This window comes from Chiroxiphia lanceolata, chromosome 1, assembly GCF_009829145.1.
Source record: "Chiroxiphia lanceolata isolate bChiLan1 chromosome 1, bChiLan1.pri, whole genome shotgun sequence".
NCBI lineage: Eukaryota > Metazoa > Chordata > Aves > Passeriformes > Pipridae > Chiroxiphia > Chiroxiphia lanceolata.
Genome location: NC_045637.1, coordinates 71,819,838 through 71,836,877, shown reverse-complemented (window position 1 = coordinate 71,836,877; position 17,040 = coordinate 71,819,838). Strand labels below are relative to the sequence as shown.

General features: G+C 38.6%; 1 protein-coding gene across 11 annotated transcripts in view; it reads left to right on the top strand.

Annotated features, from left to right (window-relative positions):
• IKZF1 (IKAROS family zinc finger 1) overlaps nt 1–15,163 on the top strand; it is a 111,559-nt gene extending 96,396 nt beyond the window's left edge. For 9 of the 11 annotated variants that reach the window (XM_032707334.1, XM_032707361.1, XM_032707301.1 and 6 more), the window contains 4 exons: nt 2,696–2,863; nt 4,773–4,898; nt 9,175–9,309; nt 13,366–15,163. In XM_032707334.1, the coding sequence (XP_032563225.1) occupies nt 2,696–2,863; nt 4,773–4,898; nt 9,175–9,309; nt 13,366–14,069 (1,133 nt within the window). In that variant the 3' untranslated portion in view covers nt 14,070–15,163. The remainder of the gene's footprint in view (nt 1–2,695; nt 2,864–4,772; nt 4,899–9,174; nt 9,310–13,365) is intronic. The other 2 variants (XM_032707292.1, XM_032707309.1) reach the window with 2 other exon arrangements.
• Nucleotides 15,164–17,040: the final 1,877 nt, after the last annotated feature.

Sequence of the window (17,040 nt, the reverse complement as noted above, 5' to 3'; positions counted from 1 at the left end):
TAAAAGAAAGCTCTAGAGAGCTCTGCAGGTCTCTCAGGTGATTTTGTCGTATTGTTTAAGAAATGAGAAAAATTTCAATTAAGGTGATAAATATGCTTCACTGAATAAGTGGTCCAGGGCCTGTGCTCCCACAAAGGCTTGCAAATCACTGCAGTGGTGGTTGATTAAATTATTCAGTTCAGGGTCCCATTGCAGTTTTTGTTCCTGGGCCCATATTTGTCCATGGTTACACACCATATGGTAAAATCTGCCCAGGATAGATATGTGTTCTTCAGAACTGGTGAGAAAATTACACAGAAAGCTCACTTTAAAAAAAAGAAAAAAAAAAAGAGTCATTATGTATTTTTTCTTTCCACCATATCCCATCCTCATTTGAAGGGATGTCACCAGACCCAGTAACCTTCCATCAGCGAATGTCAGCATTTTAGCAGGTCAGGGAGCCTTTGCTGGGCTTACAAGGCAGGCATCCCCCATCCTGGTAGTTGCAGCAAGGACAGCCAAGATACATGTAACTCTTCAGGGTCTTTCAGTGGTGATGTTGTTTCTCTTGTACAGCAGCATGAGTGCAGGCTCCCTTATATTTGATCCCACTGTAAGTTTTGTAGAAATATTTGGCATGCAGCAGTCTTGTTTTAAATGTTCCATCTGTCTTGTTCACCCAACACAAGGTTTCAGCCTGTAATTGGGAGACCTGTAGTCTAGAGGTACATTTCATTCTTACTTTGCTTTGCATTTCGTTCCAGGAGTACTTTTACAATCCTCGTTTTCTCCTCTTATGCTCCTCTAAATAAAAATAGCAAAAATGCATGCTAGAAAAGCTGTTTAGTAAGAATTAACCATTTTTTCTGAATTTGCATGATGCACTGACTTCTTCATTACTGTTTCAGCCTGTTTCTGAAAAATACCTTCCATGCTAAGTAACTGCCCCAAAGATTAAGACACAAAGCAGAGAGATACTTACCTGTTTTCTTTTTCCCTAACCACTACTGTGCATGGCTTATGAAGCACATTGCAAAGTCCTGTGAGGCTTATGCTGGCATTTTTGTAGGCCACTGCAGCTGAACCAGTTGTGGGCATAGTTTACAGCTACTTGATGGACAAAGAAAGTGAGCTCATTTGGGTTGATGGGGACTATGCTTTCCTGCTTGAAACTGTTTGACCAGTGAAAATATCTTGTCATAAAGTGGAGTCATTTTACTGTTTGCTGAATGCTAAAGCTGCCAGCCCTGATGACAGGGTTTTCAGATTTTTGAGTTGGGATTGTGCTGCTAACTGATCTTCAGCTCTTCTGCTGCATTACCCAAAAGTCAGACATGATCACACTGCATATATATTCACATGTATGGACATAAAAGTTGATCCTAGGTGTGCAAAATAATACATGACGGTTAAGTGAGAGAGAAGAAAGAAATAATTTAACTTTTTTTTAATATATATTTTAACTTCAGCTGTGAAATCTTAAATACAATGTTATTGTTATGCAAATAAAATCACAACTAAAAACAGGTCATCTCTGGGCTGGTTCTAGTATTGTTATTGCATTATAATTACTACAGCAGATTAAATTTATGCCTAAGAGAAACAGAATTCAGCAAATGAGTTTCAAAGCCTGATTTGACTTAGTTGAGGGCTATGGAGAAACAGGTATGCAGAAGCAGTTTCTGTCTGGTATAACTGGAAACATATTTTATTTCCCACTCATTTCTGCAAAGGCTTCATTCATCTTAAATTAAAAAAAAAAAAAAACAACCAGAAAGAAAACAAAAAAAAACCCACCACAAACTAATAAATGAGCATATTGATTTTCAACTGCACTAAAAAGCAAACAACAGCCATGTTAATTTTTGCAAAGGCATTGATTCATTTCCTTGATAACAGGCACCAATTTAGAAAAATCAAGGCTGTGTCTCTTCGAGTTTTTCCCCGTGTCTGTCCAAAGTGTGGACCATCAGAGCCTATTTGTGCAGCTCCTCTGTTCATACCTTACCTAGAGAAGGACTGGGACTTTGGCATGGAAGTACAGGGCTTCCTTTGCACTGTCTTAACTTCTGTGATTTTGCTCTCTCTCTTTCTCTCTTTTCTCTGTCTCTTTCCTGATTTGGCTGCTTAGGGACAGACAGGTAATGGAGAAGAAATTGAAAGGGAAAATACAGGGAAAATGTAAATGAAAAGAAGTTATTATAACTGTTATAATGAAGTGCCTTTCATTTAAATATAAGAATGTAACGCTGAAATGAACTTGTGATCCTGAAATGCATTTTTAATGAGTTTCCTTTTTATTTTGCTGCTTCAGTGGCATATTTTAAAGACCCTTTGAAAAAAGCCACATTAAAAACCCCACCAAATGCCACAACATGCAAAATTGGATATTGGTTTATTCCAAAACTGCTGATCAGGAAGAGTGGCTCTTCAACACAAAATGTTGCAGTCACTTTATTTAAATGAGTTTGAATTTGCATTGTGATGTGCCATTCTGATTTAGAAAAAAAAAATTAGATTTTCAGATCAAATTGACCCAGCCAGTGAAGCATTAAGAAACTGGCAGGTTTAGTCTGAAAGCCTCATGTTATATCAAACCTGCAGCCGGTGGAAGTCACAGAGCAGCAGTGAGAAAACAACTTTCTCACTGAAATCTTTCTCTTGTTACCGTGTAAGACTTTTTTTGTTCTCATGTATTTTCCTCTTCTCCCCATAGGAGAACGCCCTTTCCAGTGCAATCAGTGCGGAGCCTCCTTCACACAGAAGGGCAACCTTCTGCGCCACATAAAGTTGCACTCAGGTGAAAAGCCCTTCAAGTGTCACCTGTGTAACTACGCTTGCCGTCGCAGGGATGCCCTTACGGGACACCTGAGGACTCACTCAGGTAAGTGAAGGTATGGGACTAACCAGGGGTGCTCATCAGCACCCCTGTCGAGGTGATAAGGGTGGCCACTAAGGTCTTCTCATTCTGCAGAGGCACGGAGCCCCATCTTGAGGTTAACCAAGCTGTGAGCTGGCCACAGTGTGTTAGCAGCAAAGAAATGACTAAACATATCTTCATGACCCTTCACCAGAAGACCTGTTTTTTTTCCCATACTTCTTGGATGATTCAAAGTTTCTGTATTAGGGTTTCATCTTATAAGACTTATGTGAGTAATCCATTTCATGGAAGTACGAACATGAGTTAGAGCTGATGAACGTTTTAGGGTAAGAGATAATATATAAGTTGAAACACAGTCTGGTAGTCATCCTCAACCTAAGGAGTGAACACAATCTGCAGCATTATTTGTTGCACCTTGTTATTACACGTACTTCTAAAAAGAAAGAGTGTGGAGAAGGGAGAGGGTGGGAGAAAAAAAGATAATAATCTTCCACAAAAGGGGACTATGATGGAGTTTTTTAGTGTCTTGTCTCAACAGTAATATGGATATGAGTAAATAGCTGCACTTTTCCATTACCAGGAACCTGTCATTGTTTGACAGAAGCCATAGTCACATACCTTTTGTGAAGTAAAACCAATTTAGCACATTTAAGTGCCTTTAAAAGCAGACTGCAGTCTCATCTAGTTTCCCAAGCTAAGCTGCAAATGCAAATTGTTATTTGGATGGGAGATCTCCAATACACATTGCTGGAATTGACACTGGTAATGTTACTTGTGAAAGTTGGCTCTGGGACCAAATTCTGGGTGGCAAAAGGAGAGCTCTCAAAGTGGTGTTTTTGTGCTGCACAAAACTAAGGAAATTCTTTTCTAGCACACATATTAAATAACATAATAAAATCCTTAGTGTTAATCCCAGATGTCCAAAATAATTTCCACTTCTCTGGTTTGGTCCCAGCCTGATTGAGGAAAGCACAGACTTAAAATAGTATTTTGCCTCCCTCTCCTTTGCTGTTACTGATTTCACAGATGCACAGTTTGAAACATAATTCTTCATATATACATATATATATATATGTATATGAAATTGCACCTAGACACTTCTAGCAAACTATGAGGATTCTGTAGTTGAAGAGACAATGCATAAACTGTAGATAGTGATTATTTCCTGCAATTGGTAAATTGACATCAATACATTATAAAACAAGTTGGATGTCTGAATCAGATTTTCACCTAAGAATTTGTAAATAAAATTCAAAAATTAAACTGTGCAACCATCTAAAGTTGTGAAATCAGGTGTAAGGTGACAGCCTTGTCACATTAAGACAGAAAATTCAAGTCCAAAAGTACACAAAACAGTATTGGTGTGAAATTCCTAGAATTAGCTAGACCTGGATTGGTGTAATACAGAAAATAAATTTTCATGCCATTTCTCTTGAATTTCCAGAAACAGAAAACATGCAAAATCTTAAATTGTCTTAAAAGGGTTGGACTGGTTCTCTTTACATCAGAATTGATATCCAGCCGTGGGCAGGTCGCTACCTATACCCCCACTGGCAGTCTCTGTGGGTATAGACAATAAAGCAAATACTTTCAGACCTTTGAAGGTGTCTCCGTTTCTAACTTGTGTAGATGCTGCTTTTAAAGATTTAGTGTTGCGGTCTTTATCTGATGTGGATCATCTAAAATCAGCTTGCAGCACCCACAGAATTGGCCTGTTGATGAAAAGATATATCACTAATTTTCCATTAGTTCTGTTTTCGTTTAGATTTTTTTTACACTGATGAAATCCTTCTTCAGTTCACCACAGCATGGCTTTATTTTAGGAGTGGGCTTTTTTCCTGTTGTCATTACCATTTTTGATACGCTGTTGAATACCTCATCTGAATCTCATAATTGCTTGTGTTTCCTCCAGTTGGCAAACCCCATAAGTGTGGATACTGTGGTCGCAGTTATAAGCAGCGCAGCTCTTTGGAAGAACATAAAGAACGCTGCCATAACTACCTGCAAACGATGAATCTCTCAAGCAGCATTTATCCAGGTAATAACTGTGTCCACCTGGGGAATAACGCTATCCTGTCACGAGTGCAGAAAAAGGAGTGCAAAAGGAACAGTAATACCATTTGTGGCAACTTTGGCATTGTGGAGGCACACCACTCCCCCCAATATGTATGATATTGCATCTGGATTTATTCTTTTTTTGAGAAATATTGAGCTGTTGTCTCACTTTGTTTAGCTCAAATAAAAAGCCAAAGTACAATTCAAATGTAGCAAAACCCTTGCAAGACCTGGAAAACATCAGTTCGTCATCTCAAGACAGTGTGACTCCATCACCTCACCACTTTTGCTTGGAGTCCTATATTGCAATACTCGTGTGGATATATTTTTAATAGAAACTTAATGCCAGTGTTCTAGGTAGGGTTGCAGAATCTTCTGAGTTGCACATCTCCTTCCCTTTCCAGGCATGGCTTAAAGGGCTCACTTGACCACTAAGACCAACTCGTCTAACAAGGGTGAGAAATCTGTCTTTGATCTCACTCTTCCAAGCAAGAGGACATGAAGCCAGAGGCATTTAATTTAGGCAGTTTGACTTGAACCAGTCCAGAAATGTTAATAATCTGTTGACAGCCTTCTTCCCAACCTCCCCTTTAAAAGAAAACTGGGGGGAGGTGAGGCCCTGTTGTTCTTCTCTGAGAGACTAGTTTTATGATGAAGGTAAAGTCCGTTTCTTGGAAAATATCCACTCTAAAACTATGCCCAGAAATAGAGCAAGCAGATATTGGGGCTTGGATTATATATGGGATCCATCCAAGTAATTACAAAATCCCCTCCTATGTGCAGTTTTAGATAGAGAAGATCCAGCTTCTGTGGTGGAGTTTAAGTAAGTTTCATTTCCTGCATACTCTTTTGATCCTGTCAGTATATGTTATTTGGTTTGTCAAATGACAAAAATGGAAGGTTCTCTCTGCCTTATTTGCAATAATGCCTCATTTAATATTTTATATCTGGACAGAACCTGAATATGTTTTTACATGCTATCAGATAATGTAAAGTATATGCACATAATAATAGCAGCGAATACAGCTGAGATGCTTTTGGCAGACAGCATGTTAGAGCAGCGCCCCTTCTAATTTTATTGAGGGGCTGGAGAATGTATAAATAGAAAAGCTCAGCGTAATATACGGTAGGCAGCAATACTTACTCCTCAAAGAGGTGACATGATTTAGAAGCAAATACTTTGTTTTAGGATTTCAGTCTTCAGTGTCCGGCACATGGATTTGAATGCCTGCACACAGAACAGGAAAATGAGTAGCTGAACTACTACTAAAGTCTTAGTAGGAAAAATGCCCAGATGAAACTGGTGTCAGGAATCATAAACTTTAATAGTTTTAGAGATGGACCTTTGCTTATATCAAATCATGACAGGAGAGCTTGCAGTAGCTTACAGCTAAATATCTAATATCTCAGTGGGATGAAAACTTGAGGAATTCATTAATGCTTTCTTGTATCTTGTAAATCTGTATTTGACGTAATAGGACTGCTTTTGCAAATTAGAAAAAAAATTAAAGTATTAACTTCCAGTTTTAGACCTTATATCCAGTGAAGGACTTCACTCAAAAAAAATTTAGTACTCAGTTAATGAATCAGTTCTTTACATTTCTAGAACATGAAACTTTCCTGCATTTTTCCTATTATTTTGCATGAAGAAAATAATACAAGAAAAAGTAGAGAATGACTGGGTGTCTTTCTTGGACTTCTAGTGTAATCCAAGTTATATCTAGAAAAGCAAGTAGCTATACTGCCACCATTCTTACAATATTTCAAGGTGTGATGTGGATCTATTAGAGCCATTATTCAGGCCATTTTTTCCCCCAGACTCAAAAAAGTTCATACAACAATCTGCTAGAGTGTCTGATTTGACATTCTGCCACAGCAGGATTGCTTTTAACAGCATTTTAAAACAGCTTTTGTAGTATACATAGATAAAAATGTCAGTTGAAAGGACCTAAACTAGTAGAAGTTTTCCATCAGCTTATAAATCTAAAAATACAGTTGAGAAAGAAATTAAATAAAGATCGAGCAAAAAGGAGTAAAAAGGGGAACAAGAGATTGTCTTTATATTTTAACTTGTCTTTTCTTTCTTTAAGAGAAGGAAATACATCACAAAATTGGAACCTGATGAATTTAATGGCAAAATTCTTATTTTAGAGGACTAGAATCTCACTGTCCATGTGAAGTTCATCTCTTAGAGTTATTATCTGGAGTTTTGCATTTGAGTTGAGTGGAAGTGTGCTGAAGTCTTACCAGGCTTATGTAAAATAACAGAAGAAATAGTTTATGAAGTTTAAAAAAGGTCAATTGTGGTTCTTTAGTCACTTGGGAATATTAATTTGAAAAGATAAAATTATTTACTTTTTTCAGTTCACAGATACCCAATTACAGATAAATAGTTTTCCAGTTGGTAGCAAATTTCAGGGGTTTTCAGTTGCAAATGCTGGATATTAGTACGTAATACAATTTGCCCTTTTTTTTAATAGCAGTTTTAAAAGTTTGAAAGTTTGACTTGAATACATGATTCATCCTCTCTTGAACTGATTAGAAATGTAATGTTATTATGTTCTAAACAAATATTTCTTGATCATTTCAACGTTTAACTAAAAAATCAGTCTTTGTTTCCCTGTTAAACATCAGCTTTAAAACATTCTCTGTAAGTCTCCTCTTGAGGTGGTACTTGGAAACCTTGGTCAGCACAAGATTCTGGTGTGTGCTTATTCGATGATGACTATATACCATCAACACCCTTTATTCTTCTGCAGCTTCATGACCAAATTCTGCTCGTTTCTTACATTGGTCACAACCTTTAGTGTCTTATGGGACTGGAGCATAATTCTGTGAGAATCCCTGTCGCTGTCATTGTCACTATCACTGTAGTATGTTCTGCTGCAGCAGTGACTCAAGAACCACTTGTGTACTCTTCAGTTTGGTATTGCAGGGTGGTGTTGTCTGGGACACTTCACCTGCTTCTCACAGTTATCCACCAGACCCTGATTTCATATATTTCAGGGACAGTGAAATTTTCACAATCATCCTTTTATGGCTGTGGTATATTGTCAGAATAACATTGCATTAGAACAATGTGTTCTCAACTATTGAGAAACACCTAGGTACCAGAGTAGTGGGTTCTGTGAACCAGTAAATCCAGTGATAAAAGGAATTCTCAGCAGGCACAGAAGGCAAAATGTAGCAGAGCGGGGCACCTAATTGAAACAGCTTAAAGAATCAAAGCCTAAAAATCATCTTTTGCTTCTTCCTTTAATAGAAACTCACAAGTTCAGGAAAAATGTCCATATCTTAGTAGCAGGTAAAAGTAAAATTAACCCCTCTCTCTGCCTTGACAAACAACAACAAGAACAAAACAAAAAACCAACCAAACAAAAAGCAAAAAACAAACCCCAACAAAACAGCTGTGCTCTGATTTCACTGCATATCACCTTCCCTTTAGATGCTCAAAGTCAGAAATACTTTTCCATGCATTTTTCATAGTCATTGTTTTGACAGTGCATTTTCATACATCCCTTTTGTTTCTGCAGGAAAATACTGAAGTAAAATATAGTGAAAGTGAAATAGTCTTCTTTTCCTAGAGCCTCACAGCTAAGCTCCTAATTCTACAGTGTCTCAGCAGCAGCAGGAGGTTGGGAAACAGGTTTGAGTATTGGAAATCAGTGTTCCAGTGTAGGTGTGATTTTATCAATTTAAATGGTTATTTAAAATATAAATTGCATCAAGGAAGTATCTAAATATTTGCTAGGGGAAAAAGGGGCTGGAGAGAAGGGTTGGTATAGCTTGCAAATATATATTCCACTGCTGAAGTTGAGAAGTTATCCATTTTTCCTGCTAAAGAAGACAAGTGGTTTCACTCGGAGAGGTGCAGAGGGACAGTGGGGGGTGTCAGCGGGAGGGTGAAACAATGAGCTGCTTCATGTCCAGTGTAATGTTAGGGCCTCATTTATTCACAGAAATGCAGAGTGGCTGTAGAACAAGGGTGGAGCGATTGCATGACGTACAGGCAGAAACCTTACAGTTGCTATCTCATTTTTGTATCCTAAATGAGGGAAATGTGAATATGTATGTAGATTAATCAGTATGAGGGACTTTGTTACCAAGAGTCAGAACTGTCCTGTGTCTGATATGGTGAGCTCCTTCATCCAGCTGCTTGGGAGCTAAAAGACATGGACTGACAAACAATAACCTGAAGACAACAGTTCCATTAAAATGGAACAAGCCTGCCTAACCCTTCTGATGTCATTTGATTTCAGTCATAAAAGAGGAAACTAACCAGAGTGAAATGGCTGAAGACCTGTGCAAGATAGGGTCAGAAAGAGCCCTCGTGCTGGATAGACTAGCAAGTAACGTCGCCAAACGTAAGAGCTCTATGCCTCAGAAATTTGTTGGTAAGAGTTAAACGTTTGCTGTCTCCTAAAAAGTAAAACAAAACAAGCCCCCCAAAAATATTACAAGATTTTTACTTTTGCTTTATGGTTTTACTTGGTTTAATAAATTAATAGTATGTATCTCTACAGAATCAGATACAGAGATTTGTTGGGGGGAAAAAAACCAACCAAATAAATATCTCCAGCATACATTTCTGCATGTTTAGTTTTCCGCATCTGGAGATCAAATTTAAATCATTTTTCTGCCTTTTTAGAAGTTTATGAACCAGATCATTACAAGATTTGGACAGGCTCTTAAAGTTGCCTTAAGAACCCAAAGATAGGAATAGAAGTTTCCTGTTGGGATAGCATTTGACCACACTTTCAGAGTTATTTTATTGAATTCTTGGATGACATTCAGGTCTGGGCATATTGGTGTTTCTGAAAGTGTTTGTTAATAGTTGAACATAGAGTGGGGAATATTCTTCACCCTTTGATAAAGTCTGTATACTTCTAAAGCCCAAAATGATCATGGATATGTCTGAGAAAAATACCTAAATGAAAAAATCTTTGGATACTTTTATGAATGATGCAAAATCTTCATGCCCATTTGCACCTAGTAGTTCCTGTCTTAACAGTGAAAAATTTGATGCCATGCCTATAAAAATGAAGGCTCCACATATATTGTTCTGTTTATTAAGCAGTGGTTACACCAGTTTTGTGAGACCCACAGACAAGATTTTGTCAGCTATGGAGGGTTAGTCTTAAATAAATAAAAGCATGGGAAATCAGAGGACATCATATACTCATACCCAGTTAGATTCTTTCATAATTCTCTGCACATTCTTTTATAATTTTATTCTATAGGAGACAATCAGATAAAACTAAAGTCTTTGAAACAAAACACACATTGAGAAAGTCTTCAGTCAAAAGTCAAGGCAAAAAAAAAGACCAGTTTGTGGGACAGAAAATGCAAATACACTTTATTCAACAAGGACACAAGGCTGAAAGGAAAATTAGTATTTTCTAGACAAGGAAAAGGGAATCTTGGCTACATCAGGAGGTGCAACAAAAAGTTTTAAAATAAAGTCCAATTTTTTTTTCAAGTCCAAAGGCAACAATTCCAGAAGGTAGTCAAGGATAAAAAACACTTATAAAAGGACAAAAGTTGTAGTAGAGGTAGTTACCAAAATATGTCAACTGTGTGAGGCAAACCATATTAGTTTAGACACTCTAGTAACTGATTGCATCAGGCAAAATACTAATTTTGTGAAAGTTCCAGGAAGAACAGAAGTGTTAAACTTTAAAAGGTACTAGCAAGTATCCTATATGCAATGTATCTGTGGGTGTGGACTAGCTGTATCATTCTCCTTTTCTCTCTTTACCCCAAGAAACAGTAAAGAAAACCAGTTTAACTATGAGTTTTAGAAGGGCAGAGTTTCCTGTCGGTTAGTTATTCAGCGTGCAGTGTGGGAAGACAACCTACTGACAGCAGATATTTATGGAAATTTGCTAACCTTCAAAAGGGCAAACTTTCCTGACAAGAAAATGCCCCCAAATCCTTTCCTTTCCAGTCCTCACCTGCTGCTTCATGTAATAGGTACATTTATGATTAATTCAAGGTTGGGCCAGCTGGTCAGTAGAGTTTTTGGGTAGTACGACATGTTTATTGCTCCTGCAGATTATCGTATCGTCCCAATCCCAGGGAGAGGGAGCAAAGGGCATCCTTCACATAAGGGAAGGACTTTCTTCTGCTTTACTAGTTTTTTCTCAAGACTGAAATCATTACCTTTCAAAAGTGAGGTTGTTCACCAAATTCAGCCAGTTACCTGTAAAATTCTCTCTGTATTCCAAAATGGAATAGCTCCCAGACCCAAAAGCAGAACTAGGTCATCCAAACCCAGATCAGAACTGCATGAAAGCTTGACACATGGTTGTCGTGTTTTAAAAAATAGGCAGCTAAGAAAAGAGAGGGATTAAAAAATACTAAGAAAAATGGTGTCCATATGCACTGAATGCATTTTTACCTTTTAAGTACTTGCTTCAGAATCCTGAGCAGTGCGAAACTTGAAGCACATCAAACCATTAGCAGTTTAATTTACTTATGCTCTAATAACCACAGAAATGAGCTATTATTTTTAATGAGTGCAAGTATTACCTGCATTGCCCAGATATAGAAATGGTACCTGCCTACCTTAGGTTTGTGTCTGTTTCAGACACTTCGCTTGGAAACAAATTTTTCTCATGAGCACTTGACCCTCTCAGGCCAACTACCAACTAGTTATGCTACATAAAGCAAATACTACCCAAGAAACATATATTAAAATCATGCCTTCTGGATGCCCAAAATTGCATGTATAATGAAGACCAGTCTCACTTTTCAGTGGTGTGCAGTGCCCATGGAATATAAACAATATTGGTCTCATTTTATCCTCCTTGAATCAAGTGTATAAATTCATATTAGGAAAGGTTTTCTGTATTTAATTCAAGAGTCTTTCACAATGCCTATTTTGAATCTTAAGCATCAAATTCTACCTGAAAACTGTTGCATTATCAAGGATAAATCTTGAAGAAAAAAGAATACAGTCCAGTAAAGGGCTTCTCAAATTGGCAGAATGACTGGGAAAGAAAACAAGAGGAACGGGAAGCTTATGCAGCACAGCTAGGTGTCTGTACCCTACATCCCCTATAGGAACTTACACAATGTTAAGAGTATTTCTTTCTCTGCCTGCAGAGCATGGACAAACTAGTATGAAACCATATCATGTGGGAAATATGGACAGAAGGACTTCCTACACTTTGGTCCCCATCTTTGCAATAGTGTCATGCTAGAAGGTTTCTGTGCTCTTTACTGACCTTGGATAGTCAATTTGAGTAGAAACTGGGTGGGAAATTATTGATAAAATAAAGTGCAGACCTTCTGGTAAATTTTCCATGCTTCTGCTAGCATTTCTTTCGACAAATTAGGACTCTGTGAGACCTACCAGCAAATTTCATATTGATCAGGAAATAATTACAGCACATAGAGATGTTTGTGGCTTTCAGTGTTCCCCAAGATCTGCAGAGATAGAAAATCCATCCAGACTACAAACATTCTCTTATTAGTAGACTGCAGGAATCTGTGGAAATCTTTTACCTCTTTTCATTTGCATAAATTTATTAGAGGCCTGATAATAACATTGATGGTTTACACTGTTTGAGAAGACTGCTTAAGTTCATAAAATCAGTATCTGTGCATTTCAGTAGTTTCTTCCACTCCACTATGTTTTGCTTAGTCCTGTCTGTCCAGGAATTTGGGGGAAATTGTGGTGAAACTTGTGTTCAATACTAGGGTATCCAGCTAGAGATACATAAGTGCAGTCTGATTTTAAAAAAGTTAAAGATTTCCCCCTTAATTTTGGCATCCAAGCAGAGTCAAAGTTACATATAACAAGTAATCTTGCTCTAGATAGGGTAATGCGTCTAACATGGCTTATTTAAAAACAAGGTGTGGAGGGGTGATGGCAGTACAAAATGTAAAGTTTTTGTTGTTTTTTTCTTTAAAATGACGTGTGACCACATTGCAATGTGGGTTATTTCTAAGAAACTGAAGGTCTAAAACTAAAACTAAAACATACAATTTCCAGTCTAAGAATGCAATACTTTAGGGAAAAATATTGATAATGTGCTTCATGCTCTGAAGCATGGAGGCCAGGCTCACTGTGACTGTGCTGGTACACTGGCTTTATTAACCACGAAGACAATGCCTCAGCTCACTGTAGGGACTCCAGTTAGAAATGAGAAAGAGAGGATGAAGCACTTGGTCTGTAGCACCCCTGAGTCCCATATAGTTCTTTCCAGAATCTGTTTTTCGTCCATTTGCTTTTCCAAAGCCCTCAGATTATTTAGCAGGCTGAAAAATCCCCACCAACCCACCATTTTTCTAGCCGGCTGTATTAGAGAACTGTGAATACCTCAGGTGGATTTCAGAGGTGGATTTGGTCAACTCTCTTCTTCCATGTTTTATTAATCCATGATGTGCAGTTCCTTAATTTTGTAGAAATCAACCATCTGACTTCTCACTGTTTTTCACTGCAGGTGAAAAGTGTTTGCCTGACCTTCCATACGATGCCACCACCAACTATGAGAAAGAGAACGAGATTATGCAGACGCACGTTATCGACCAGGCCATTAATAATGCCATCAGTTACCTGGGGGCAGAGTCCTTGCGTCCCCTTGTCCAGACACCACCAGGGGGTTCTGAGGTGGTGCCTGTCATCAGCCCCATGTATCAGCTCCACAAACCTCTTGGGGACAGTCAGGTTCGCTCCAACCTTCCTCAGGACAGTGCAGTGGAAAACTTGTTGTTGCTTTCCAAAGCCAAATCTGTCTCCTCCGAACGAGATGCCTCTCCCAGCAACAGCTGCCAAGACTCAACAGATACAGAGAGCAATAATGAGGAGCGCAGTGGTTTGATCTACCTGACAAACCATATAGGTCCCCATGCAAGAAATGGCATCTCTATAAAAGAAGAAAACAGGCAATATGATGTCTTGAGAGCAGGTACTGACAATTCCCAGGATGCTTTCAAAGTGATCAGCAGCAATGGGGAGCAAGTGAAAGTTTACAAGTGTGAACACTGTCGAGTCCTTTTCTTGGATCATGTGATGTATACAATCCATATGGGTTGCCACGGGTTCCGTGATCCTTTTGAGTGCAACATGTGTGGCTACCATAGCCAGGACAGGTACGAATTCTCTTCCCACATAACTCGAGGGGAGCACCGTTTCCACATGAGTTAGAACTCCTCTGGCACAGATCTAGCCTCAACAGCTGTGTTACTGGAGCTGCATGAGCCACGACAGCAACAAAGCACAAGTCAGCTGAACAGTAAAAGTAACAAGAGAATCAGAAGTTCAGCAATTTTTTCTCACAAGAAAAGAGATTTCGTTTTGGTAGCATGCATTGCAACTCAGTTTTCTAAAATGAGTTTTTACTGAAAATGTTTGATCACCAAAAACCTTTAGTAATGTAAGTAGGAGCTTTTGTAGTCACATAGCTAAAAGCCCTTCCCTTAACTGATGCTTCTTGCAAACCTCCCTTGCCAGAACTGTTAACCACGCCAAGGATGCACCACACGACGAGGACACAACAGGCAGGAGTGGCCAAGCTTTCTCTCTTAACACCCTGAGCGTTGGGCTCTTCTACCAGATGTATGTTTTTTGACTTCCTGGTATTATTTGACTCTTTGGGAAGATTGAACTCAACTAAAGAAGGAGGGGCCCATCTCAGATGATTTCACAGACAGCTGGGGTGGGACGGGAGCCCCAGCCAGAAGGTTCTGAGTTGCTTTGGTGGTAAAAAGTAGAACGTTTTCACCTGCAAGGGTGCTACTGGTATTGACATCACAACATGCTCTTTGTGTCACTAGGCAGGTGGGCAGGAATGTGAAAGAAAGAAGAAACACCCTTGTAATATACTCTGTGAAGTATAAATTGCATTTAATGTATAGAAAAAGGGTATTGTTGGCTCTTCTTTGAATAAATATTTTCCCTTCCTATACAATAAAACCCCACTTTTTGTTAAGCAACCCCTCCTCTCTCTGCATAAACAAGTTACAATGTATTTAATTTTTCTTTCTTTTTAAAGTTTCAGTTATTTAGAAAAGTATGATGTACAGTTGAAAGAAGCACTAGATAGATACTCCTTATGCACATTTTTCATCTTTTTAAACTGTCTGGAAAATACTCAAATATCCCTCTCTTACATATGAAAAAAATCCCATTTTGCTTGCACAGAAGATGTCCTCTTGTAGATTTTGTGGCTTTACTCATAAGTGTTGAACTTAATTATTTTTAAAGCACTCAGATGAATTAAACCAGCCAGTCAAAATTTGCAACCGCCTTCTTTTTTCCTGGCATTTGCCATTTCATGAGGGACCAAGCCCCACAAAGGTGCTGAGAACCTTGACTTCCTATTCACTTAGTCATTTCACTACCTGCTTTGAGTTACTTTTACTTCAGGAAACTAATTTTAAGGTTAAAAAAATGGTGGGTTTTGCAGAAGAGAGACCAGAGACTGCAGCACTTTGCAGAGTACAGCAAGGTCCACCAAAAGCTTTCTCCGTGGTGGGTTCTGCTGCAGATACTGTTACCTTCAGTTATAATCAAAATTTCTATGACAAATAGATTTTAACTCCAAACACAGCTGATATTTAAAAAATACTTTTTTTTTAAAGCTGCTACTTAGCTTCCTCTTCCAAATATTTCTTTTCTTTCCCTGAACACCCTCGTAATTTAAGACTGGGCAAAAAAGAAATTTTTGCAGCTGCATAAAAATCTATCATCAGTGCTACAATACTTCCTGGGCAACATCCATAAAAATAACCCATCTTAGTAACTTCCACTCTGATAATAGCTGGATATTTTGCAATAAACACAATCAAATAACCTACAAGACTAGCAGTTTTGTCATACATTTACACATTTTCCATGCATAAGTGCATGCAAGTACATCTGTTTATTATAAAAAAGATTTGATGGGACCATGAACTGCTTGCATCTAGGCCAGAGTGGCCTGATACTTGTAGCTATATTTGATGCACATTTCCTATATACACATACTATTACAGGCACACAGAGTTCCCTCTTCTGCTTTCACTTTTGCAGGTGTAAGTCGGGAGCAACAACACTGAAGCTAGAGGAAAGATACTGATGAAATAACGAATTACAGATATATGCTTCTATATGCTATATAAGGCATGCTATACACGCCTTAGCTTTTCATGCCAGCTCATGCAGCTTGCTTCACCTGACACGTGGGCACAGCAGTGTTCTTACAATGAATGTGTCACTGACAGTTCAGCAGCTTTGTCACCAGATGTGAATGCTGTGTCTGAATGTCCCAGACCTGGTGCATGTACCCACAGCAGTGAGAACACATCACTAGCACGTTAGGTGGGCTCATACATACAGGATGGACAACAATCTCCCAAAAATGAGTGGTTATAAACTACAGACCGAAAGGTGATCCCTTCCATTCCTACACTATACCTCGGTTGCCTTAAGAGACTTTATTGGTCCTCCTCCACTCCCGCATTATAACTCAGCTGAGACTTTATTCTTATTGCCTTCCAGCCCAAGATGCTGTGAAGGGGGTGGGCACAAGGAATTGCTGGTCCCTTTCATGCCCTAGATATGGTTTTGTCATCAATACCTGCTACACATTCAGCTTCAAGACAGACTGTACCTGGCAAAGAGGTATTATCAAATATTTTGTATAGAAATAACCTGAAGAGAACCTTTGGGGGGGGGGGGGGGGGGCGCTTACTCAATGAGTTTCCATAATTTTTTTAACCCCTTATTTTAAGAGACCCCAGGCTATAAAGGGGAGGGGCACAGAAGCTTACTCAGGTGGTTTTGTTTCTTTGCTTTTACCAAAATCTAACACAAGTAATGCCACGTTCATGAACCATGTAAACAAGCACAGCTCCAGTGGAGTTTAAGACTGCCTCAAACATGGCTTTGAAATGTGATTTCTAATTACTGGGTAGGTTTGCTGCCTTCCCAACATCTCTGTGCACACATGCACGTGTCCGAGTCTCTGTGTCACTTCTCTTGCTGACATGCACGTGCCCTGTCTGTGGTTTTGTGTATCATTAATATTTTATATACATATGTATTTGTATATAGATCTAAAATGGTTTATTTGACATGATGATGCACTGTCAGTCACAGTGGGTTTGTTTCCTGGCTCTGGAGTTTTCTTATTTAT